This window comes from Limanda limanda, chromosome 23 (genome assembly GCF_963576545.1).
Source record: "Limanda limanda chromosome 23, fLimLim1.1, whole genome shotgun sequence".
NCBI lineage: Eukaryota > Metazoa > Chordata > Actinopteri > Pleuronectiformes > Pleuronectidae > Limanda > Limanda limanda.
The window spans coordinates 10,075,948-10,101,964 of NC_083658.1; the positions used below are offsets into that span (position 1 = coordinate 10,075,948).

Genomic DNA, 26,017 nt, shown 5'->3' on the forward strand with positions numbered 1-26,017 from the left:
CACATGACCGGGAGCTTAAACCACCAGGGACCAGCACCACTTAATTAAGTTCCTAAAAAACACATAAAGTCTACGTATGCCAGACACACATATTAGCATATACTAACTCCAAATTTCCAGCTAAATAACCCTCCAAAAGTTTGCTTATGGTGCTAGTTTTTCAATTGTTTGCTTTGTATTTCCACACTTTAATTTCTAAAGCTGTTGTATAATCTTGTTTAGTGAAATTAAATTCGGTATGGCACTATGCTGTTGCTCTCTTATAGTGAGAACAAGGCTGTATGAAAATACGAAATGCGGAAATTTGGGGAATTAAGTTTTTTTCTCCACATTATTATTTATGCTCACTTTCCATAAATCAAGATTACAATGCCAATTGCAGTATTTTTTCCAAAAAGCGATTTTAAGTACAGCCTCGCATAAGGGAGAGACTGCAACTAGCCTCTCACCTGCATAATGAGTGGAGCAGCAAACAAAATAAACCCCAACATAATGTTTTGAGACTCTTGACCCTAATTAGTTGGTTAGTTAGTGTTTGTGGAAAGTTATATTTGACATAAAATACACAGGTAATGGTAGAACAGACTGTATTTACAAAAACAATACAGAGGAAGACTGCAAAACACTATTGTCCTTTCAGCTTCCTGATTGCTATTGGCAGGAATGAATTCTGGCTCCTACTTGTCTATGGCGCCTCCCTGTGGCAAAAAAGTTGCTGTTATCTGTTATCTTAGGTACACTTAGGTATTACTGACACTATGTTTATTCCACTGTGTTTATTCCACAGCCTTAAAATGTGTATATGGCACGTTTTCCCATGGGTGAGCGTGTGACTGATTACCTCGCGTTTATCCTGATCCTTAGTTGGATAGTATTTTGTTGTTGCGCTATATATGTATTGAATAACAGGAAATTCCCACAGCTACTAAAGTAGACATTTTTATTTTGAAGGGGGACTCGCCACTTTGATGTTGTTATTTTTGTTGTTTCTTGTTGAGTTTTCAGCATCAGGTATTGTCATAGTTCTATATAAGTATGTTGAACACCCTGTAAGTGTGCAAGACTCCTTGGGGGGAGTACTGGCGGAAGTGGAATGGGAGTTTTACTTTGACAATGACAATGACATTACCTGCGCTTCCATGGGCGAAGCTTTCTCTTTTCCGTGGACTCTGTCGGTGAAGGTACGTACTCTCCTCGCTCTTCTGACTTTTATCAGTTTGAAGTTGTAAATAACATCAGAAGTTAGTGTACATGTTATATAATGTTGTTGTAATGATTTCACGTTAGTTTGTTGTGTTGCCAAATTTAAAGATCCCATATAATTTAACAAGTCAGTTTCTCGTTGAGGGTGCACCACATGCTTTAAGAGAGCTGGTGGCACCGATCTTGATCCGACGTCCGCTGGATTCAGGTCCGTATGGATGCAGGTCCGTATGGATGCACTTCCATTGGCCAGGACATGGTGACTGGCGGATGCGTTGGGTCCTATTGTGGATGTATCCCACACGGATCTTATCTGGCTTCTTAGAGTGATATACGCCAAACGGGTGTAGATACCAGCACTCTGGTCCTTGTTTCAGAGGTGGAGCAACTTCTGTGTGTCTTTTGTTTTCCATGGATTCGATGAAATGGGCCTTCATCTGCGGCCGTTTTTGGAGTGTGCACCGCAGTGACACAAGGCGGTTGTGTGCCTGTTTTTTCTTATAAGGCAGTCTCTTTCTTGGTGACCTTTGACCTAAGGGTAATGGCTCCACCCAGCTGTTCGAGCTCTCTTGATGGAGCTCAGCTTTCATGGTCTGGAGAAACGACGTGTCCTCCACTGATGGTGCAAGTTTATCTTCATCAGCAGTTCGAGTGAAGATCGTTTGTCCTAAGCTGTCATCATGATGTGTCGTTAAGCAGTACGAGGGGGTCAGTGCAGCATGATGTGAATGCTTAGGTGCTTGACTGAAGATCTCTTTTACCCTGATTTGGCTGCTGCATGGCTGCAGATGGCTGGCCCGACAATTATCCAAAATGGATGTCTTGTAGCTGCTCACCTCTGATGGTCTGTGGGCTCCTGCAAAGCACACGTCACCGACGACAACCCATCCCAGGTCCAGCCTTTGAGCGAACGGAGCGTTTCCTGGACCACTTATCTGTTCACGGGCCTTGTGGACACTGAGGATGTCTCTGCCCAGTAGGAGGAGTATGTCGGCGTCCGGATCGAGGGGTGGTATCATGTCGGCGATGTGCTTCAGGTGAGTATGGTGGCGAGCTGCAGTCGGGGTAGGTATCTCAGAGCAGTTGTTAGGAATTTGGTTGCACTCTAGAAGTGTGGGTAGAGGAAAGCTTAGTTTCTCATCTGCTGACTCCACGGTGAACCCACAGGCTCTCCTGCCCGTTGTCTCTTTTTGTCCAGCACATGTTTTCAATGTGTAAGGGTAGGAGGACCCTGAGATTTTGAAAATGTCAAAGAACTTGGAGCTTGCCAAGCAGCGGTTGCTTTGCTCATCCAGCATTGCATACATTTTCTTGGCCTCTCCTCTGTGTCCGGCTGGATACACGCTTACGAGGCATATCTTGGAGCATGCTCTGGAGCTTACTCCTTCACCACACACCTGTGTGCACCTTGATGTGACCTCCTGGATGTCCGCTTTGTCTTCCTCCCCGCCATACTCTGAAGAGGGAGGAGACGTCTTGGATTTCCAGGCAGGTGGTCCTGGGTGGAGCGCTGTCACATGACCGGTGCTGCCACACTCCATACATTGGACTTCAGCTGGGCAGTTCCTGGCGAGATGATCTGTGGATGAGCACCAGCGGAAGCATACATAGTTTTCCTTTAAAAGCTGTTTGCGTTCCTCTAGACTCTTCTCTCTAAAGCTTCTGCATTTCCTTAAAGGATGTGGTTTGTTATGCAGGGGACAATGTATGTTCGGATCTGCTGATTTATTGTCATCTCTGAACTCAGATCTTTCTGAAGGTGAAACTTGTGTCTTGTGCACATATACAGGCCTTTTCACAGGTCTGTCCCATTTATTCTTTCTCTCCATAGAGACTGGCGTGAAGAGATTAAAGCTGGGATCAGTGCGAGTTTTTGCTTCTGTGCGAACAAAGTCTACTAATACAGAGAACGGTGGGAAACTGACACGATGATCACGTTTGAACTTCGAACCAAAAGACATCCACTTTTCCTGAATGTTGTGTGGGAGTTTTTCGATGATTGGATTTACCCCCCTGGAGGTGTCCAAGTACAGCAGGCCTGGGAGGGAGCCGTCTCTCTTTGCTGCTTCCAGCTCTAACAGCAGGTCTGCCAGTTCTCTGAGTCTCTGTGGTTCTCTTGTGGTAAACTTGGGAAAGCTTTCCAGCTTGTTGAAGAGGGCTTGTTCAATAGCTTCCGGTGAGCCGTAGATTTCCTCGAGTCTCTCCCATGCCATTAACAGTCCAGCATTTGGGTTTCTGACGTTGACTGCTTTGAGTCTTCTCACCTGTTCTGCTGACTCTTTACCCAGATACTTGGATAGCAGGTCAAGTTCTTCACCAGCAGATAGGTCTAAAACCAGCAATAGCCGTCAGAAAGAATGCTTTCCACGCCCAATAGTTAATTGGTTGGTCATCAAATGTGGTGAGGCCTGAGGTTACTAGGTTGCTGCGTGCAAGATATTTAGCCAGATCCATAGTTGTTTGGGGCTGATTATAACTGGATCTGCAAGAGCTTCTTTGCTCAGGAAGTGGGGAATGATCATCGATGTTCTGTTGTGGTGGTGATCCACGATCCTGAGGAGCCTGTGATGTTTGATGAGGCTAGTGTAGGCAGGAGCAGCAGGTTGTGTTCTGGAAAAACCTTTGTGTGAGAAATGTAGTGTTGGCTTTACATCATCATCTTCATTGTATAATTGTGGTTTGCTTTGATGAGGGGCAACAATGTCATTTATTTTCATAGGTAATTCACCTGTGCTTGTGGCAGCTTGCCATTCAACATAATCAACAGTGCGCTGGTATTTCATTTCCTGAGACACTGGACCAGGGCTTCTGCTGGGCACATTAACATCAAGTTCTAATAAACCAGCTTGTAACGTGTTAAGCTTCAGCTATGGCAGCATCTCTTTCCTTTTCTTCCTTTAATGCATCCAGAGTAGCTTGAATGCATGCCTGCTCGACTTTCAGCTCGATTTCCCTCTTGGAGTGTGCTGCTCTGGCTTGAGCACTGTCAGCTTTTGCTCTGGCCATGGCCACCGCTAAACTTGCCTTTGAGCCAGTGTTGCCAACTTGGCGACTTTGTCTCTATATCTGGCGACTTTCCAAACCCTCATGGCGACTCATTTTGTCAAAAGCTTTTTAGTGACAAACTAGCGACTTTTTCTGGTGTTATTGGAAACTTTCTGGTGTTTTGGAGACTGACGTGAAAGCACGTATCATTCTGCAGTTACTGTCCTCAACGAGCAGCGGGTGCTGCCGTGAGCCCCTCTGCCGTCCCAGAGCACTCAAAGGCCGTCAGTCTCCCAGTGGCTGCAGTCAGAGCAGAGAGGAGAGCAGACTGCAAATGAATTGCACATGTGCAAAGCCGGCGCTGATCCTGCCCTGGCTTACAGAGTGAGATGTAAGTGTCAATGTATCTTCACTGTCACTGGAAAACATGAGTCATTGAGTTCAGTCTCTTAATCGATGCAGTCAACATCGTGATGCATCTAAGAATCAAGACATTTCCACACCTCTAGATGGTCTATTTCAACGGCAAGATAAAAAAAAAAAAAAAAAAAGAATCAACAGAAGAATAAGGAAGTGTATTGCATTCACTTGAGAAAAAAAGAGTTCTGTTTTTTATTTTATTGAGATCTTATCTCGGATAAGATAATTATCTAAAAAAAACAGAATTTTGTTTTTCAAGTGAATGCAATACGCTTCTGTAGAAGAAAGCTCATATATACTTCTAAACATATTTAGGGTATTTTTTTCTCACTTTTTGTACTTCCCACAGCGACCATTACAGTTATGCAAATTAGGCGATGACGTAATTTAGCGACTTCTAGCGATTTTTAGGACAGCCAATAGCTGCTTTCCTTACTGAGGAGTTGGCAACAATGCTTTGAGTTGGATGATGCACGTGATGCGTGCGTGCACACGGAGCTTGCCGCTGAGCTCACTCGGGTTGTCCATGTCGTCCGTTACGGTGAAAGTCTGTTGATATGACGATATCAGATGAGGAGGTAAGCTGGCGTGATGGGCTGGCGTGAAGGCTGTCCACTTCCCCCGTGTTAGCCACTTAGCTCCTGGCGTGGCTCCCGAAGCTGGATGGCGTGCTCGCAGGTAAATTGCGTAACTTCCGGGGGAATCACTCTCTGACCCCCGGCACAACACACATCTGAACTGTTGCAAAGCTAAACATAGTTAACATTTGTGGGACAGAACACCTAACGAACACCGTGCTGTTAGCTGAAAGCTAAGTTAAGCTAGGTGCTGTTAGCATGCTTAGCTAACATGGTGCTGTTAGCTGAAAGCTAAGTTAAGCTAGGTATATCATGAGCACGCAGCAACTTCATGCAGACACGGTTTGTTTCCACAACTGGAGGTGTGTGAGTTTATGTATATCTTGTGTAGATTGTTTAATTTATGTAAAGTTTATTGTATATGGGTGGATGACATGACGCATGATTTTTCTGTAACTAAGTGTGAATGTCTATTTAGATGCATTTAACCCCTTAAACAACACATGGATGTGATGCATATTATGGTACTTTGTTTTAAACTTATGAATTTGTATGAAATATCTGTTATGTTTTGATTATATTTTAAGGTGAATACGCAAAATGTCCTGCGGTGTGACCGTCACATAGGTGAAGCATTAAACTTACATATTAACAAAATAAACCAGAAATATCTGGAGCAGGTAATAACTGCCTTGGCATTTTATTGTATATAATGACTTTATTAATACTAGGTTTCGATATGCACAAAACTAGTATATTAGTTTTTACAGCGAAATTACTTTCGTAACACAGATGCTGTCCTGTGGCGTGACATGGAAAATCCGACTTTTGAAACTGCAGTTACATGGACAACTATAGGGGCCTTTAGTTTATCCCACTACCAGGAAGCCCCCCAGATGTTGGAATGTACTGTGTATGTTGAAAGGTGACTGTTAACCTCTGATTTATTTCATAAATGTCACTCTTTCTGTCAGACAATGAATGTGTCATTTTTTGAAAGTCCTTTAGGGTGACGGCTGTAGTTAAAAATTTGAAAGAAAAAAAATTGTACAAATTTTTTAAAAAATTGTACAAATTTTTTATTTAATTAAACATATTAAGGTTAAACTGTGTTATTATTCAGTTAGCATAATGGCTAAGGTCAGTCTTGTATAGCAATCACTTAAAATGGCCACAAGGATGAAAATGTCCTGCGGTGTGACGGCCAGTCACACCACAATGAAATTATACAAAAAATCCACGGAACACTAGCAGTTTAAAAAAATTCAGCATTTGAACATTATAATTTCATACAACTGTAATCCTCATTAGAACTTTATTAAAAAAATACTGTTTCACCCTTATTTGTCAACTACCCATTTATGTTAATTATTGACCCCCCCCAGATCCCTCTACAGGTGTGTTTACTGCAGACGCTCCCAGTCCCTCACATCTTCATCAGGGTCTTTAAAAGTCTCACATTGAATCTGTTGAAACCCTGATGAGTCTTGATGTTATGGAACATTTATTTATGTGAGAATATCAAACCAAGCGTTGCCTCTCGTGTCTCACTGTAGTCCATCCCTCATTGTTTTGGTTAGAATTACCCATTTTTTGTGTTTTTTAATTATTTATTCATAGATGATTTATAGATGCTTGTACAGTCTCCTTGTTTTCTGTCTATAATTAAATATAATTAATAATAAGGGTTTAATAACACTTTTTTATCTTTATTAGTGAGATGTATGTAATCAAGTGTGAAATATTTTTTATTAAAAGGTAAAATTCATGAAATTAAATCAAACTCAAAGAAACAAAATTAAATCTAAACTGAAAACATGTGACCATGTCACTGTTGCATGCCTCCTGACGACGGATTTGTTTGTGTATTAATTTTTTACAGAATCAGATACAATAGAGAGCTGAGGATCTTGTCATGGATGCCATTGACACTGCCAGGCCCAAAATAAATGGGCCTAGCAACCCCGGGCCCAAGAGCTGGGTGCGTTCAGCACCCCCACTTCCTCTCTTTCCAGACACCCGCTAGTGGTCATCAATGCTAGAAAGGTGATATTTAAATACAAAAAAACAACCCCCCAGTCGGCACCAGACCCCCCCACAGATCCATCTATAGGTGTGTTTACTGCAGATGCTCCCAGTCCCTCACATCTTCATCAGGGTCTTTTAAAGTCTCACATTGAATCTGTTGAAACCCTAATGAGTCTTGATGTTATGGAACATTTATTTATGTGAGAATATCAAACCCAACGTTGCCTCTCGTGTCTCACTGTAGTCCATCCCTCGTTGTTTTGGTTAGAATGACCCATTTATTGTGTTTTTTAATTATTTATTCATAGATGATTTATAGATGCTTGTACAGTCTCCTTGGTTATCTGTCTATAATTAAATATAATTTATAATAAGGGTGTAATAATACTTTTTTATCTTTATTACTGAGATGTTTGTAATCAAGTGTGAAATATTTTTTATTAAAAGGTCAAATTCATGAAATTAAATCAAACTCAAAGAAACAAAATTAAATCTAAACTGAAAACACGTGACCATGTCACTGTTGCATGCCTCCTGACGACGGATTTGTTTGTGTATTAATTTTTTACAGAATCAGATACAATGGAGAGCTGAGGATCTTGTCATGGATGCCATTGACACAGAATGGCAACCCCGGGCCCTGCAGCACCCCCCCTGTCAGCCCTAGCTCATCTGAAGTGAGGTAGATCAGACATTTTACATTTTGAAAACTGATTTGGGGAAATGGTTCTCTATAAACTTGTTGAAGCTTCCTCTCTTAGTATAACAGGTACTTTGGATTTTACAGTTTTTTTGTGTAATTCCAGGAAAAGAAGAAGCTGATGTCTGGTCGTCGCCGACGTCCTTGGTACAGAAAGGATACGTGGATGATGTTTCTACACAATATCTATTTGCGTGAAAACCAGGAATCCTTACCGCTAGACCAAGGCTTAATTTCTGGAAACTGGGAGGAATTGAATACCATTTTCATCGATGCAAGTAACACAGACTAGTTAAAGAAAACAACACAGCAAAACCCAATTACTGTCAAATATTGGAGTTTGAATAAAGCAAGTTTGATTGTCCAATTGCATGTTATTATTGTTATCATGTTTCTTGGCAGTTGATGGAGAATTGACACATTTTTGATATATGATTTAACAGTTTGTACAAGTTTATCAACTTTACACAGTTTACCCTGGAACGAAATATAAAAATGCAACTGCATAGGAATGCAAGAGTATTTAAAGGAAGGAAGTACATTTTTTTTATTTATATATATATATATATATATATATATATATATAAAAAAATTAGTAACACAACCACCAAAATAATTAGAACTTCTGTTTGTGGAAAACAAACCTAATCCAAAACAAAGATTAGTTTATAGTTAGAATTTAGTAAGGTAAAATACTGTAGATGTATTGCGGTCATGGCTAAATTTGCAGCTGTTGAGAATTAATATATCTTATAATTTACTTGACTGCAGTTCAACGCATCCTCTTAAGAAAACAAGACAAGGTTCTATAGGTGTGTGCACACGCTTCCCAAACTGCAGATTCTACATGCCACCACAATACAGTTCCCCTCCCAGTTACCATGGGAACAGTGCACTTTCCCATTCCTCCCCATGTACGGTGTTTCCCTCATTTCATTTCTACTCTTCTTTTTGTCTCACCGTATTGTCATTTATTCTTTCTGTCTACTAATTACTAATATCTATGAAAGCTTGTGTGTATGCATCAGTATGTTTTTGGAAGCATATTTGCACAGAAGGCTTGTTTTACAGCACATGCACTGCCATACATACACTAAAATGACCACATCAACGGCCAATCGTGGTATTGGTACCTGCTGGAGTGGGCTTCAACCAATGGGGGAAGTTCTCAGATGACGAACAGAAGGGTTACAGCGCCATAGAAACTGCAGAGGGTGCCATTTGAGAACAGCACACTCTAGTGGCACTCGATGTCTTTGTTTATCCCCATCTGCAGGTTCAACTTTCTTCCTGAAAACACATTTATTTATTTCGTGTCTGAACCATAGGGTCTCAACTCAAACTTTGTTTTGGTTAGTTCTTCTCTTTAGTTCGTTTCTTCACCTGAGAGAAAAGTCATCCTGATTATGAAGTGTTTATATATATACTTTCCCTTGGAATAACGAAATAGATAGGATGTTTTATAAGTATATTCTTACACTGATAAGTCAAACCTTCAAACATTGGGTCGCCAGCAATCAGAATGCACAAAGCCTTAAAACGGCACAATCACATATCACATTCTATATTGCATATTTATAGAACATCCTACATTGCAATACATATTCTATTCTAATATGTATTTTCTATTATATTATTTGAATTCTTATTACATGACCCCCTTGTGCTGCAACCAGTTTGCGCTACTGTGTCAACGTTGATGGTGTCAGTGTCACAGATACTTGAAATATTAATTTCAGTTTTCATTAAATCATGTTAAAATTAAATTTTATTTAACAAATTTCTGATATATTAGAAGTAACATTTATTTCATAGTGTGTTTGTGGCAAAATAAACAGACACTTTATTTCACTTTTTGAAATTATATTGAGTGATAATTGTGTTTAAGGGTACAGAAGCACTGGTTACAGAACCAGGATGTCCAAAATGTCATCTCTACATTTTGTTTGTCTTGTCTTATCTTATTCTCCACCTTTCACTCTGTGCTCCCGCTGTGCATGGTAGGAGGTGTATGATTCCTTTCATCACCTCTAGGTGGCGTCATCAACACATCTCAGGGTTCATCCTCCCACACCTGAGGAAACCACCTGCGTCCATGCACCTGCAGAAATCCTGCACCTGCAGATACATAGCGTGGAGATAAAGCAACTCAAAGTAAAATTGCACACGTATCACATCTAATGCCTTCAGGGCGCTTTGCTTAAATTGTGGAATAAATGCTTCAGATTGGTTTTATAATCACACAGAGGCCAGTGATTAAAGTTGATCATCATAACAATCCCATCTGTATCATTATCTTATTAAATGGAACCTACGCTGCCCCTCACTTTGCTGAGGGAACCTCCCTAACGACCCATGGGAATTTGGGAATCACTGCATGTTGCAATTTTCCACATTTATATTCTGTGTGAGGTGAAATGCAGTAAAACGTGTGTTGGTGTGGCTGACAGGCAGAATACTGGGACCAGGTTATTACTGACGAAGGGTATGTATTCAGAGAGGAATAAAACTGCATGTTGAAAGGATGGAGATAAGCAAGGGAAAGGCTGACGTAAGGTGATGGGCTTTGGACGCTGCGCGCATGCGCCGGGCACGCTGGAGGTGATTAGGAAACTGAGACTAAATCTGACGCCACGCGGGACGCCATCTTGGCTCGGGCCCGTGTTGCCGAACGGAGAGGGGGGACGCCATTTTGGCTCCGGCTGCACCAGTTTCCTTGGACGACAGAGGGCGGGGCCTGGTGCCTGTTGGAAGTCGGTGGGGGGGCAGCCAGTCGAAGCCAGCCAGCATCCGAGAGCCACAGCACGGGAACCGGAGCGGAGGCTGCGCTGGAGCCCTGACGAATAACCCGGCACGGACGGTGCGTGCAGCGGACACCGTCGTCGACATGAGCCCGGAGCTCTCCCACTCGGGCCCGGGAAGCTGAAGCACACTGCACCCCGGTCCCCTCGCGTTTCCTCCGGGATAAGCCGTCGCCGAGACGACTGGGTGTCCACGGCGAGAACCAACCGGTGATTCCGTCGACTGCTAACCAGGCTAGCCGACCATTTTCTCCAGAGCCCCCGTTAGCTTGCGGGTTGAAGAAGGGGAGCGTCTCGGCTTCGTGCCTGTGGATGTTACCGCGGGGGTTTCGCACCTGGCACTACCCGGCAGCAAGGCATGCAGAGCGGACTGCTTCTCCTCTGCAAACGAGCGAGGACACCTCCACGCCCTGGGCTCGGCTCCGTGGATGCTGCTTGAGCTAGCTCGCTGGCTAGCCAGGCTACCGGGAGGAGAGGAGAAGGTGGGGCCGCGGGAGTGACAGCCTCAGACGCGAGCTAATGCTGCTAGCTGGGCAACTCGGACTGCTCGGCCTCTCTCGAGTGGTTTCTCACCCTGACACTGACATTTTGGAGGAGGAGGGGGTTTGAATCGCCAGCGGTGTGCAGCAGCATCACCATTCAGCAGGAGAACCACGTTATTATTGATTCCCCCCAAACCTCCCGAGGAGAGCATCCTCCTTTACCTGCATGACCATGGCGGACGACGACGTGTTGTTCGAGGATGTCTACGAGCTGTGCGAGGTGATCGGAAAGTAAGTACTGGCAATGCATGCATGCACACTTGGGCTTGTCTTGTTTATTTGGCTATTTTGTGTGTTTACATTATTCCCCTCCACCCTTTGCCACACGCACACACACGCACACAACACAGCTGCAGGGGCCATGCTCAATGTGGCGGCTGTGGCGTTTAGGCCTGCAGGATCTTCAAGGGGAAAGTTCACTGGGTGGGTGAGGCCAGGTTAGTCCTCAAAAGTGCAATTTAACCGTGAATGGGGTTTAATAGAAAACCCATGATTTCGTGTTTTGATGACCTCCATGAAGGAAAAATAAATTTGCAAGGCTGCTGCATTGCATATCAGACATGATCTTACCTGATTAGAGTTTTTGCAGTATTTCTACAATATTTAGCCGTTTCTTGCTGTTGGTGATGAAATGCATGATCAGTTTTTGCAGTGGAGGAAGCATATGCACGAGTTCAGTGATTTGCACACTGGATTTTCCCTCTAATCCTCCTGTGTGACAGTAGCCATACCTGCATACAGATTCAGATAGTTGTGTTTTCATAGGCAGCAGCACACCTGCAGGGGCACGTACACCACAAGATGCCAATAATATTGAAAACTGTTTCTGTTTCTGCTGTGTGGTCAGACATGGCTCCTCCATGCCTCCTAGAAAGTGAGACAGGAAGGCTGACAGGCCCATCAGAGTCCCGGGCTACCCGTCAGTCCCCTCCCCCCTGCACACTTCTCTTATTGCAAACCTGAGCATCCATTAAGTTTGTTGTAGGGCAAAGAGGCCCGCTCTCTCTAGACCCCCAGGCCCTGTTCTTTATCCCGGGAATTCCTGTTGCCTTGGTTACTAATAGATGGCTGGTCCAGGACCACTACCTTGAAGTCCCAGCAACGGATACAAGGAGCCGGACTAGACACGTTAGTGACGGCACAAATCACTGTTATTGGTTTATACTGGAAAGTGGAAATATTGTCTTTCCATCCACCAAATGCTGTGCATGATTGGCATGGACAAAATAACATGCAACTTTTCTTTAGTTAGCTGTCAGCTGTCCGACGCGTGTTAAGCCATTTTATCATCCACATCTTGTATTTTGTCTATGTTAATTGCATGGTAAAACCTGTGTGGTGCTCCTGCATGGACCACAGTTGTAGAGGTAAATATATCCAAGCTAGTGCAGCTCTGTAGGTGTGGTGACACAGTCCAGACAAGTCAGTAGAAGAGTAATACACGAGTGAGCAGTAGTCTGGGCCCGAGCATATCTTAAGCTCTCCTAAAGAAGAGCAAGATGCCACATTTATGTCACCGTAAATCCCGCAAAATCCCTCTTATCCTGCCAGTTCTTTTGTGAAACTGCAGTTGATGGATCAAGTGTGTTGAGACCTGGTGTCTTGGGATGTGTTGTAGGAAGAAAGGCAGGAGTGCTGGAGGGACAGGGGGGTCATTTTTCCTCAGTCCTGGGGTTGGAGGGAGGCTGAGGCAGATCAATGGAGACAAGTGGAGCTGGGAATGGGATGGCCCTGAGGCTAAGGATATAAATAATGCCAGCAGACACTGGCTGCAGCACTCTCCCACTTTGTTTGTAACCTCATGTTTTAATGTGGGCACCACTGTAGGTTGTTGTCAACACGACAAACAGCAGAACCTGAGGATGATAATTCATTCAAAGTTAAAATGTTCTATGGCCACAGGGAGCCAACACCTAACCATATTCTATTATTGTAGTTTCTGGTAAGAGGATATACCTTCTCCTACATTTTAGCCAAAGTAAGTTTTGTATCTGAAGACAACCAGATTTACACAAAATGAGTGAAGGCAGGATAAAAATTAATTTATTCCTTTAAATTGCTTGATGATCTGATGTTAATTATCGCCTCTTCCGGGCTTTAAATACCTCTTTAGTTCATGTTTGTCCACCTTGAAAGAAATTCAGTAAATCATTTTTCGATTCCGACTGAATTGGTTGCTACAACTGGCTTTTTTCAATTAGACATAAACATAAGAATTTCGCCAAACAGTCTTTTCAGGGTGCAAAAATGAAAAATTACTGGAATCATTAAAGTCTGACTGAAATAGATAGTTGCCGCATTGTATTACGGAGTATAACATTTCTAATACCGATTAAATCGGCTAATTATTTTTATCAAAAACAATTTGTCCTGGAATTATTTCTGTAGGTGTTATTTTCAAACCATTATGGCAAGGACATGTAATTGAGGCTTGATATTTTACAGCTTAACCATAATTTTAACAATAAATAATTGAATAAAAAGCAAATACAACCAAATCCCCCAAACTTGAATTAACATTGAAACAAATGCAGAGCCACAAATAAACCAATCCCTTCTGCAGTCTGTACAGTCTACAGCGATTTGTGTGACATTATTTTATGATCTCGGTGCTGCTGTTTAGAAATAAATTTATTACAGTTTAACCATTAACTTTATACATTTTTTATAAATAACTATGAATAAAAAACTTGAAATATATAAAAAAACTATATATATTTTATGTTATAATTATAAATGCATTATCTTTTCTACAAAAACTAGTTTTATATTGGCTCATATCATTTATATGTTTATGAAAGGCTCTTATCTGCCGTTATTATCAGCCAACTGATATTTGTCAGGCTCTATTAATCATTAGTGGCTGCAATCAACTCATCCCTATGATTTTTGTAGTAATTACTGTTTTTTTCCCCCATAAAACGGGAGAATTGTCCCAATTATTTTGTGTCATTATTTGAAGACGTCTGTGCCGCTGTAGCAAGCGTGTCTGTCGTTGACCTTTAACCCCAGCGCCTCTCAAACTTGTACATAAACCCTATTATCCGGCCTGCCCCTCCGTCAGTCTTCTATTGTTGTTCAGAGAAGTCGTCTATTATTGTCCCTGATCGGCTTGTGTTGGAGAGGAGCAGTCTGGCTGGGTGGGATTGAGAGCGCTGGGGGGAGCACTTCCCTGCTCAGTAATCATCTATTTTGAAAGTAGGATTGTAAAGAGAGCCATGATTTGGGTGATCTCTACTGAAAGACGGTTCGTAAGTACTTTAGAAGAAGTTATGGATTTAATATGACCTGACTTTCTCCTTTTGATGGTATTTTTCTCGTCTTGATTACTTTTTCCAAGATGTAACCGCTTTCTGTGATTATTATAAGCTCCGGTTGTGTTTACGGCACACACAGAAGTGCCAACAGAGGCTCCTCACCCACCGGGATCCTCTTGTTTCAGCACTGCCGCCTTCCTCATTATTTTACAACAAACGTGTGCTTTTGTGTTGCTTGCAGTGCAGGGAACTTAGTGTGCTTCCAGAAACCACAGCACAATAAGTCAAAAACATTAAGAACTTTAAGTAATGTTTAAGATCTGATGCACCAGGGCTTAAAGTTTCACGGCAAGTGTAAGAACTTGTATACGTGTCTGGAACATTCCTATAAAATTACACACTGAATATGTGTGATTTTAGATAGCGTGCATATAAATGTCCATTCAACTCCCCCGTGGTTATACTTACCTTATTTCAGTAGAGGGAGATCCGCCAGGTCAGGTGTCAATCCAATTTCTGGCGTGATAAACTCCAGTGAAAGACGACACAGGCTATTGAACGGAGAGGGCTGTGCAGACCCTGTAGTTTACATAGAAAACGTGACGAAGATGTGACTCGAACATAATGTGCTAACCACAGGCCTGTTTTTGAGATTTCAGCTTTAGTTGAAGTGTTGGCAAAGCACCGAAGCAATTTAATCCATTTCTGTCAGGAGTGATTCTGTTTAAATAGGACTTAGGTTGTTGAGAAGCGCTATTGGAGACAGTGCTCTTTATACCAGCCCTCGGGTGCTCATTAGAGCCAAGGATATTGGGATGTGCAACTCACTCTAGACCAATGAAGTGATCAGTCCTCTGGCTTATTTTGGGTTAGATAATTAAATTCCTTGGACAACATTTAAAATTTAAATTTAATTGATTGTTTTATAGACCTCCAATGATAGTGTCTCCCCTGACAGAAACCCAAAGTGCTCGCAAGGAAATTAAAATGTAGCTGTCACTTTTTTTATTTTTGCAGTTTTAACTTGCAAAGCTACTGACCAAGACAAAATCCACAACCAGTCAATACCAGACTAATAGGAAAGTGGTAACCTCTTTATTATCGCACAGAACCGATATTGCAACTAAAGTTATTAGAATATATCTAAATTCATGAATTGGCAGAGTTTAGAGTATTGGACTCTAAATGGTGACTGATTTGTCAGATGATCTAAAGTCTGCAGTATGTGTATATAAAAAGTTATTTTCAGATGCTAATGTGAGGGCTATTATTCTGGTTTTGTAATCTGTATATTTTAGGCCTGCAGAAGACAAATTATTGAAAATAATCTTTTGTTTTGCGATTGATCAATGTGTCCCACAGTAAAACAGTAGGAAATAAACCAACAATAAAAAACTTTAAGATCATCTTAAATTTACCAAATGTTTTTTCTGTTTCGTCTGAGGTGCTCTTTGCATTAGAAACATGGCACTCTCCTTGTCGAGAAGTCAAAGGCCTTTATTAAAACGGCAGGGTCATATTAAACCCAAACTCTCAAGTGTTTCGTGTTGAGGCATCAGAGTTTTGACTTAGTATGACCGTGCTATGTTAATATTAATAAAGATGTTTTAAAGGTAGTGCAGCTTGGAGTTTTCTTAAATATTACATTTACAATGGTAAAGAATGGAGGCGAGTCACACATCAGCACACTAAAGAAGCTAGATGTGGGCAATGTTTTCACTGATGTTCCTTTTTATTAGGCTCACCTCTGCAGCCTTTGTGCAGCTTTATTATGTTCACTCGCTGAAGAAATTGTGTCAAAGGTGTTACTTCATCTCTGTCGTGATTTAGGTGTACTTTGTAAGTTGGATCATTCTAATATTTAGCTCCCTCCTGTATGTAAATGGGCTGCAGAGAATGTTCAGCTGGAAACACCCAGGGTTAAAGCCCCCAGCTTGGCAAGCATCCACTGAGCTGTAGTGTCCTGAAGCAGGATCACTGAATTCCTGCTGGGATCACCAAAGTATCATATTATTAAACGTGTCAGATTCCCATCTGTTTTCGAAAGGAAGATGCCGAGAGCCACGTTTTCCTCCCTCAAAATGTACCGTTATAAAGTCTTATCAGGTCGTTTGGTTTGGTAGTGAAGTCATGTTGTGTCTCTTATAGCTTAGACTGCTTTTCTTTACTCTGCCCGGCCTGTGCAATATATTACTCTGTCTAAATATTAACCTTCCCCTCCATGTACGGTTCTCCTGCTTTCAGCTTCCCACACACAGCGGATCAATAGTTGTGAATGGATGGTGTAAAGTTGAAACTTCCTTCAGGCTACAGGGCCAGACTCTACAAACCTGGACCCTCTTCTGATTTATGTATGCGAGAGGATTTACTGCCAAAGCTTTAGAAACTCCGGAGGGCATCTTTGCTCTAAATTTCAGTTTGCAACCTGAATGCTAATGTCCCCCACTAATATTCAAAGGGTTGTTTCCCCTCATTTGCAATGAAGTGGGAAGGAAGTGCTCTGGATTATTGTTGCTTAGACATTCAAAGGCCGTGGTGGAACTGAAGTGAACTTTGCTGAACTTGTTAAATTAACAGCTTTGCAGTTTGCACAGTTTGGGCAGTAGGGCAAACAGTACTTATCCTGGAGTCAGTCTGTTAAAATCTCTTTCATCGACTGCATTCGTCTGCTCTCACAGCACGTACATCTGTAAAAGCTCATTAAAAGACCACCGTCAACTGTGTGTATACAGAGGCATTAGATTCCGATCAGATGCTTGAGTTGTCACAGTAGGTCACATTGAACAATTCAGAGACATAGATGTAAACACAGCTTTGCAAAAAACATACTGATCAGGATTCACTATTGAATTCATTGTGTCATTATTTATAAATGATATGATATGTGTAAAGTAGATGCAGTGTGGTTTTTAGAGATAAGAAATTCTCCTTGTCGTTCCAATTTGACATCACCTACATGAATGGCTCCTCTTTTTCTGAGATATTTGTATTCTTCGAGTTTCACCTCCGTCGCATGTTAGAAACGTCATCAACGCATTCACTAGCTCGCTATGAATTTTGCCGACGTTTCCTTGTGTTCTCACATGGGAATACTCTGACATATTCCAGATATTTTACAAGGCGGATGGCAGGAACATTTCTGTAAAATTTCTGAGCAATGGACGGCGGAAATTAGTCAGAAAGCAGCTAATGCGACTGATGATAATTTACCTTGTGGCAAACCCTGATGAGATGCAATTTACCTGACTTGGTATTAGAGCCCAGCAGCACCAGTAGTTTCCAAACCTGATGAACTCTTACAAACCATTTTCCTGTATCTCACAGCTGCACAAACATTTCTCCCCCCAAAATGTTTAGGACAGACTAACCGAGTGAATTATACTAGCTGCTGGCCACAGCTGAGGAGCAAAATGCTGCTTTAAGCAAAGCTAGTTGCTCTCAGGAGAGCATTACTGGTGATGTTGAGTCTGCAGCTACAGATGTGCCCTGGCCCTGTTTAGGAGAGAGGGAAAAAAAACGCAGATCTCGGCGTAAATTCGGCTCAAGGCCAGCGAGGATGTTAAAAATCTAACCCAACTTCCACTCTTTGATTTACACGGAGGAGAGAGTTGAAATGAACCAATGAGCACTCTGCAGAGATTGCCACTCCGGGCTAATGTTTGATGTGCGCCGCTGTCGGATGTGAGCCATGTGTGGGCGTTTTGTATGAGCCCACTCAGCACAGCTGTGGTGATGTCAGTGCAGCATGCAGCCTCTTCGGTTCCCTCGCTTTGAGGCGCACACACACACTCGCTCTTTGTTGGTCTCTCTCGTACTTTTAATGCCTCTATAATAGCTACTGTACGAGGATGAATGGTCATTTAATGCTTCAATTTCAATTTAATTTATTAAATGAAACAGTGGCCACATCCCCCTCCCTCACCCCCATTCACGCATTGATTCTTCATGCAGATCCCTTGCATTTACACCCAAGATTACAAATGGGGTTAATGCATAAAACCTGGCAGGATCACCCCACCCCACCTCATTGGTTAATGGTGGTAATGAGTTTTATTGACACACATTAGATCTGCGCCAAGACGGCTGTACCCTCACTGCATCATTTGTATCCATGAAGCTAGAAGCCTCTGGTGAAGGTTTGGAGTCGAGCCAGTCAAACACAGATGTGAAAAGATTGTAAAGTTAGAACGGGGGTGTCGGAAGCTACCGCGTGCACTCAAATCACACCCCTCACCCCCAAGACTCTCTGTTTTAATGGAAAACCCAGCTGTTACAGGCCATTAACCCAGCAGGGCAAAGGTCACGGGGGGTTTCAGATCGTCTTCAGGATTCCTGCAGTCTCCGAATGGAAGAGTGTCGTGTTTTTACGGTCCTCGACCCAGTGTGTGCACAAGCTCCCCACGTTTGTTTGGGTTAATCATCACAGCAGATGTGACTGAGGGAATCAGCTGAACAAACTGTAAAGTGGGTTGCTGTTACTGTAGCTTTGGCTCAGGCAAGTTCATTAGCTAATTAGGTTTAAGCCTGTTAATGTCCACCACTTTGCTTCTTAAAGTTTGTGTCATCTGTTGATGTGTGCGCGTCTCCTGTAGTATTGGTGCCGCCTTTAAGCATTGTAGACTTTGGGATAAGTAGAGACAGCTGTAACACGGCAGGTTTTAGTGTGTGTGTCTGTGTATGTGTAACTCAGTGAGCCAGGAGTGCAACGTCTCGGCTTTCAGTATTCATTCCCGCCACTTTGCTACTGATTTAATCTCTTGCTCGCTGCTTTGGCATAGTGAGAAATAATTATTAAATACATCTGGGAGACTGTGGAAATAAAACGTATTACAATGTGCACATGAGCTTGTCCTGTGTGGAGTGCCACTCTATTTGGTTTGAGTACACATGTGTGAATAGGTCTGTAGCATGGCTGGACAAGGAGTCTCCGCTTCCTCCTACTTTGGCTCAGATTGCGCGAGATGGCTGCGTTTGCATCCTGGAAGTCTTGGCTTCATTTCTGGATAGCAGGACGGAGTGGAGACGCGTTGTCTGCCTTTTTTATACAGTCTACGGTCTGTAGTGAAGACCAGGGTTGTATACAACAGACCAGGGTGTAGTTGAGCGGTTAATCACTTTACAGAAAATTTAACTTCATACATACATTTTTGATTAATTGTGTATTTGATTTAAAGTGTCTTAAACTCAGAATATTTTATGCCTGTGCTTTAGATTTTATTTCTTTCAACAAAAAATCTATTAGAAATCTTCCTCTTGGGTTGTGAAGTCACTGTGTTCATCTTTAACACACAATCTTGAGCACTACTGTTGAACAAAGGTGGTGATGTCATCTATATTCCATATGTCAGCCCTAGTGCCACCTCCTTTCAACAGAAATAAACATGGAAGGGTAGGTCTCCCTCACTCAGGTCCGAATAATAAAGCTTTTATTTTCGCCTTTACAGCTGTGCAGCACACCACTGCTCTATAATTCCCACTGGCACAAGGACGGAGGTTACGATGCATTAACCACCCACTGTAAATCCACAATACTAAAAACTGCACTGTGTCTGCCCATTGCACGCGGATGCTGTGTGTGTGTGGTTGTGCGCCTGTGATTATGTGCACATATGTTTCCGCCAAGCGCAAGCTATCCCTGTGTGTTTGAATCCGAGGACTCATGTGTGCACAGAGATTTGTGCTTTGTGTGTTGTTGTAGGTGTCTGCGATTAACTCGAGCGTGTCTTTGTTTTGCAGGGGTCCCTTCAGCGTGGTGCGGCGCTGCATCAACAGGGACACGGGCCAGCAGTTCGCCGTAAAGATCGTGGACGTGGCCAGCTTCACCTCCAGCCCCGGCCTCAGCACAGAGGGTGAGCAAACACAGCAGACCTGCGTTTAAATCTTGTGGTCACTCAAGCATCAGATGGGCGGTTAACAGAATCAGGACAAGAGAGGATAGGCACCATAACCAGGGATCACACATTCAAACAGACTTACTTACATCTTTCAAGTTGTGCACACGTATCTGTGCTGTAACGCAAACCACACTCACCAGAGAAAATACAAAATTTGGCTCGGATAGCCAACATTAGGTCAGATACAAGGGTGTATAATGGCACTAGCACACCTTAATAGGTCTCTATGCATTTGTCTGTGTGTAATGTATTGGTTAGATTGTGATGGTGAGTATTTTTGATGTAGCATCTTTCATCATGTGGTTTTGTGCTTTGTCATGCTGAGTTGTGTGTGTGTGTAGGAGAGAAAGGGAGAGAGATGGAGAAAAAGATCATAGGTGTGTGTGTGTGTATGTCGGTGGTAATTTTGGCGTTCACCCTGTGCCATCTGTGAGGTCCCAGCCAGAGATTAGTGTGGCAGCCAATAACAGCAAGACAAGGAAATGGCCTGAGGGAGGAAAAAGTGGACACTTTCACAAAGGTCTCCCAAACCAAAGTCTGCGCTCTAAATAACTCTGGTCAGCATGTTGTCAATCATGATCCACAGTCTAAATTTAATCACTCAAAACAATAAACCACCTGCACCGACAGGCTTTTCTTCCTTCTGGAGTGGTTTAAAATAGTAGCGTGAGTTTCCTCAGTCACTTCACCCTGTGGTTACTGGTCAGTTGGGGCAAGCTCGGTAATATTTAGCTTGCGTGTGGTATCGAAAATACACAAAACGAGAATGTCCCTGAGGGATTATGATGTGATTCTTATGAAGCCAAATTGGATATATAGCTGTAGTTTGTTTTATTTCATTGTAAAAAATAAATTGTTCTCTATTGGACTTTAAAGCAAGTAATATGTAACGTGATCAGTACGTTGGTTCCGTTAGCATTTTGTGTCCTGTGCAGAACTCATGAACATTTTTCCATGAAACTTTAATTTAATTCTCTCAATCAGGCAATGAAGTAGTGTCTGAGTTGGCGTGGAGGTTATGTCATCTGTTTGATTGAATTTAAGCTTCATAAGAATTTAAAAAACGGGTTTGAAAGCGGGTTAATCGGACACTTGCGTCATCATGTATGTGAAATAAAGACATAGCTCGGCATCTCCTCAACTTTTACTATATGTGTGCAGAGAAATAAACAAAATATTGGTTTTGATGCACAAATATAAAATGTACACGTTACCATTATTAAAATTATTGTGTATTCCAGATTATATTATGTATTCTTCCTGAAATATCTAGTTTCCTATGGGCAACAATATGCGACTTTGCAAAAAACCGAAGTGACATTGACATGCACCATCTCCTCAGCAGATACTAAATATAAAGTGCACATTTATTTGCATCAGGACTGAAACTTTAACTGTGTCAGTGGGAAGATTCACCGAGGTGTAGAAAAAGAAAAAAAAATACCCTTTTTCCACAGAAATGAGCAAGCGGCCACTCAAAGTGACAAGGTAGAGAAGTGGAGTGCAGCCAGGTTCGGAGAGTGGTTTCTTCAGACCATATACTTTAGCTTATTAGGAAAGAACACGCATCAGCATAAATGTGAGTGAAATGGAAATGGAGAGCTGCTGGCTGGGCCTGAGCTACAAGCTGAATAACAAACACCCGTAGTTATTTATGAATATATTTGTCAGGGAGTCGTACAGAAACTACGATTAATAGTGTACTCAAGAGTATGAGTGTTCTGAGTAAATGAGTGAGTGTGTGGGTTTGCAGAAATTAATTTTCTTTGCCACTGAAAAAGCAACATTTTTTGTAGCTTTTTCAAGTTTAATGCTGAAACCTTTGGTATTAATTAAATTATTCTAGTGTTTACGTGTGTCACATGATAAGGTGTCCTTGGGTGTTTAGAACAGAGGCGTCAAATATATTCATATTATTATTTTCTGCTAGACTCTTAAGTAAACAGCAGTTGATGCTATAAACTTACATATAGCACCTTTTTGTTAAATCTTTGAGTATGCATTTCAACACAAATTGAAAATTGCATTTTATTAGTGCAATATTATCAGTTAGATGCAACATAATCCATCAGTACCCCGATATATCTCAGTTTAAAAACAGGTTTTATACACGAAGGAAGACTGCAATTAAGATGTTGACTTGGAAAGACATTGAGATCTGAGAGCTATTATTGAGAAGTCGGTGTCAATGTGCTGTAAACAAAAGTACATGATTTCTTCCGTGGAATGTGTACCTCGGTGTGAAATCATTTCATATAGCTTTACAAAGCGAACAAACCTCAGACCTTCCATACAATAATTGATTTGGAATTGCCCCGGTGAATGGCACTGGCTTCATTCAGTCTGATGCAGGCCTCTCTAGCACCCCCCCCAGCCCCCATCTGTCTGTCTGAGCGGTTTCCTTGTTGCCGTGCGGACACTGGCCATCATTGTCAACTTCTAGAACAGACACTCGATGAGACGGGCCAAGGACGAGAGTAAAGGGGAGAGAAATAATGAAAGCAAAGGAGCGAGAGAAAGGGGGCCCTGTAGTGGGGACACGGCGTCATTTCTCCGTGTTGCATAATGATCCGGGGCTGTCACGACACAATGAGCACACACACACACACAGGCACACACAGATCAGTTGACTTGCAGATGGGGAGTGCACTGTGGAAATGAGGTTTTTATAGAGTGAGGAGCTCAACAGCAGCACATCTCTGCGTCTCTGACGACTGGCGAGACGGGTGGTCAGATAGTCTATCGACTCAATACTGTGCGTTTCCTTTTCGTTAAAAAAGGACGAGAGACCGTGACGCTCGGCGGTGTTTTACCGTCTGTGGTGTTGTCTTATATGAGGCAGTCAGAAGACGAGAGAGTAACGTTGTATTCACAGGACGTAGTGTTAAAGAGAGGGGGTGGTTTGAATGAGTCTGGGCCAGATGTGCAGCTAAACGTATTCTATTAGTATCACTTGTCTCTCTGTTACCAACATGTGAACCTAAACAGCTCAAGACTCCCATTAGACTGTTCATGAAATGCACTGTTGCCACCTCTGCTGGTGTAGTCGAGGTATTGCACACACGTTGAGGTTTTAAAAGGAGGAAGGTGTCATGCTGGGCTCGTCCTCGTCACTTTTCATCTCCTTAGCTCCCCACCCAGGGATGTGAAAGGATTTATAAAAACACCCACCGACCGCAAAGGAGACTCTCAGCAGAAAATGTTATTCTACCTCAAATGACTTTCTCACCTAAAAGATTCAATTTTTTTGGGTCTTTCTTTGCAAAGGAGATTTCAATAATAAAAAGTCTTCATGCTCTGCTGAAAGTTTGTTCGTTCTGGTGTGTGGTTCAGTTGGTATTTTCTATATTCACATCACCCTCAACCGTCAAAAATATTTTTATAACTTCCCTCTTCATCCGTTCTATGATCGTCATATTATGCTTGGGAGGGAGTAGCGTTCGGTCACATCTGGTTCATTGCAGACATTTACCCTGTTTTTAAAATGAAGTATTTGGGAAAATGACATATTGTTTTGCACACTCAATGCAAGTCACTGGAACTACTGGGTTTGAGCCAAAAGAGGAGGCCCACAATGAAATTTGCCCATTTTAACACACAAAGACTGTTTTTAACAACAGAATAGCCACATCTTAATCCTAAATGTAGAATGTTGGATTACTAATGCTACTTGCATTTTGCAAAATTGAAAATCGGATCAACACATTCACTCACAACCTGCAACTGAAGTGGTATCACCCTAAAGTGTATAGTATTTGCTGGATGTAAACAGTATCTCACCGAACCCTGTTTCTGATTCGTGTTTTCCAGATCTAAAGCGAGAGGCCAGTATCTGCCACATGCTCAAACATCCTCACATCGTGGAGCTGCTGGAGACCTACAGCTCTGATGGCATGCTCTACATGGTCTTTGAATAGTAAGTCCACGCAGCACACTCCGCCTGCCTTCATGCATTATGTAATCGCACATCAGATGTGTACTTCAAACAGTTTGAGGGTTTGAGTTGGTATTCAGCCCCACATTCCAGATACGGTTTCTCTTGATTCATCTAAATAGTTGTCACAGTGGAGTGTGATGCACAGAGCGAGTAGAAAGTAGAACAATATAACAGCCACAGACTAAATTTACCAGCAGCTGACAGATGGCTACTGCTGGTTATTTCACACCTTAGCACTAACACCACCTCCACCCTCGTTTTTGTGGTTACAGACTTTTTTGTGCAGACTCATTTCCTTCACAGAAACCAAAAAAAAAATACATATATGAGTAGATGATAGGCTTTAGAGTCATTGTGTGTGCTAGCCTTCATATTTTAATATATTGTATCACAATGCACACATTTTGTACAAACATTTTATTTCATACTTTTAGCAGTATACCTATATTTTGTTTTTCTCTATATTGTGATTGTGTTGTATATTTGTCTAGAATGGAGCAGCTAACAGGACCAAATTTCCCTGTTGAGTTTATAGCATATTTCTGAAAAAAATTGTACTGAATAAGTCCGACTTTTTAACGTTGCGGCGTATTCAATTGCACCGTTAAGACATTTAGAATATGCTGTAATCTAATGGATCAAAGTTTAATATATAATCCACAAGATACATTGTAGGCTCAAGAAGCTGCTCTCTACTTCTCCCCAGACATTTGCCATAAATCAAATTTTTTTGTCAACTTTCCTGGTTAATGTGCTTCCTCTGTGTGGACTTGATATATTCCCTGGAGACTGCACCGACTGAAAAGGGCAATAATGAAAATATTGTGCTGCTGTGCACATGCAGGTCATAAAATTGCTCCCTAATGGATGTTGTTTTGTGCACTCTGTTTTAAACACTATGTTTGAGTTTATTTGCTCTTGTTTTTACTGTCTATAATTCATAGAAACCTAATTTTGCCCCTTTCCTTTCTCTCACAATATCTTAGTATGGATGGAGCCGACCTGTGCTTTGAAATTGTTAAGAGAGCTGATGCCGGGTTTGTGTACAGCGAAGCAGTGGCCAGGTAGGACACACTATCTTGGAGCATTTAAAATATGAATATAGTTTGAAATAAACAGTCTGAAGACGTGGTCAATGATGATCTCTGTTTGTTTCTGCTTCCTGTCAATGCAGCCACTACATGAGGCAGATTTTGGAGGCGCTTCGATACTGCCACGACAACAATGTGATTCATCGCGATGTAAAGGTGAGAACTTTCCCATGTGTCCCAGACTAAAGCCTTGTCTGCACGACTGCGGATTTATACAATATCTCCGGCCAGACAATAAACATGCATACCCAGTACAGAGTTTTGAAAAAAAAGCAGTTTGCCTGTGGACGAGAGGCACAAATACAAAAGGTCTGTATTAGTGTGGCAAGGGCGTACACCTGTGAAGCCACTGACAGCAGAGGGTGGCAGATGTGAAACCTTTTCATAACAAGCCTGATAAACATGCTTTATACCACAGCCTATCATTATCTATTCTGAGATGTTATCTACACTGTCTGTGGGGAGAGGATGGCAGAAAAACATTAGTGTTTACCAGAAAACCCTCCCGCTGACATTAGCTGCTTTCTTCCTATCTGATTTGATGTAACTGTTAATATGGGTTTTGGAACGAGCACCTGCGA

At 42.1% G+C, this 26,017-nt stretch overlaps 1 protein-coding gene and 1 long non-coding RNA gene across 5 annotated transcripts in view; both read left to right on the top strand.

Annotated features, from left to right (window-relative positions):
• Window positions 1-5,053: 5,053 nt before the first annotated feature.
• LOC132996815 (uncharacterized) lies at window positions 5,054-8,281 on the top strand. Of its 2 annotated transcripts, none has more exons than XR_009677136.1 (4): window positions 5,054-5,286; window positions 7,069-7,232; window positions 7,786-7,896; window positions 8,021-8,281. It is a non-coding gene; the product is annotated as an uncharacterized LOC132996815 (long non-coding RNA). The 2 variants fall into 2 exon arrangements; XR_009677137.1 differs by lacking the exon at window positions 5,054-5,286 and adding an exon at window positions 5,319-5,548.
• Window positions 8,282-11,185: 2,904 nt separating this feature from the next.
• Window positions 11,186-26,017, top strand: part of LOC132996841 (peripheral plasma membrane protein CASK) — a 34,961-nt gene continuing 20,129 nt past the window's right edge. For all 3 annotated transcript variants that reach the window (XM_061067206.1, XM_061067207.1, XM_061067208.1), the window contains exons 1-5: window positions 11,186-11,488; window positions 20,251-20,363; window positions 24,219-24,324; window positions 25,332-25,409; window positions 25,520-25,592. In XM_061067206.1, coding sequence (XP_060923189.1) covers window positions 11,424-11,488; window positions 20,251-20,363; window positions 24,219-24,324; window positions 25,332-25,409; window positions 25,520-25,592 — 435 coding nt within the window. In that variant the 5' untranslated portion in view covers window positions 11,186-11,423. The remainder of the gene's footprint in view (window positions 11,489-20,250; window positions 20,364-24,218; window positions 24,325-25,331; window positions 25,410-25,519; window positions 25,593-26,017) is intronic.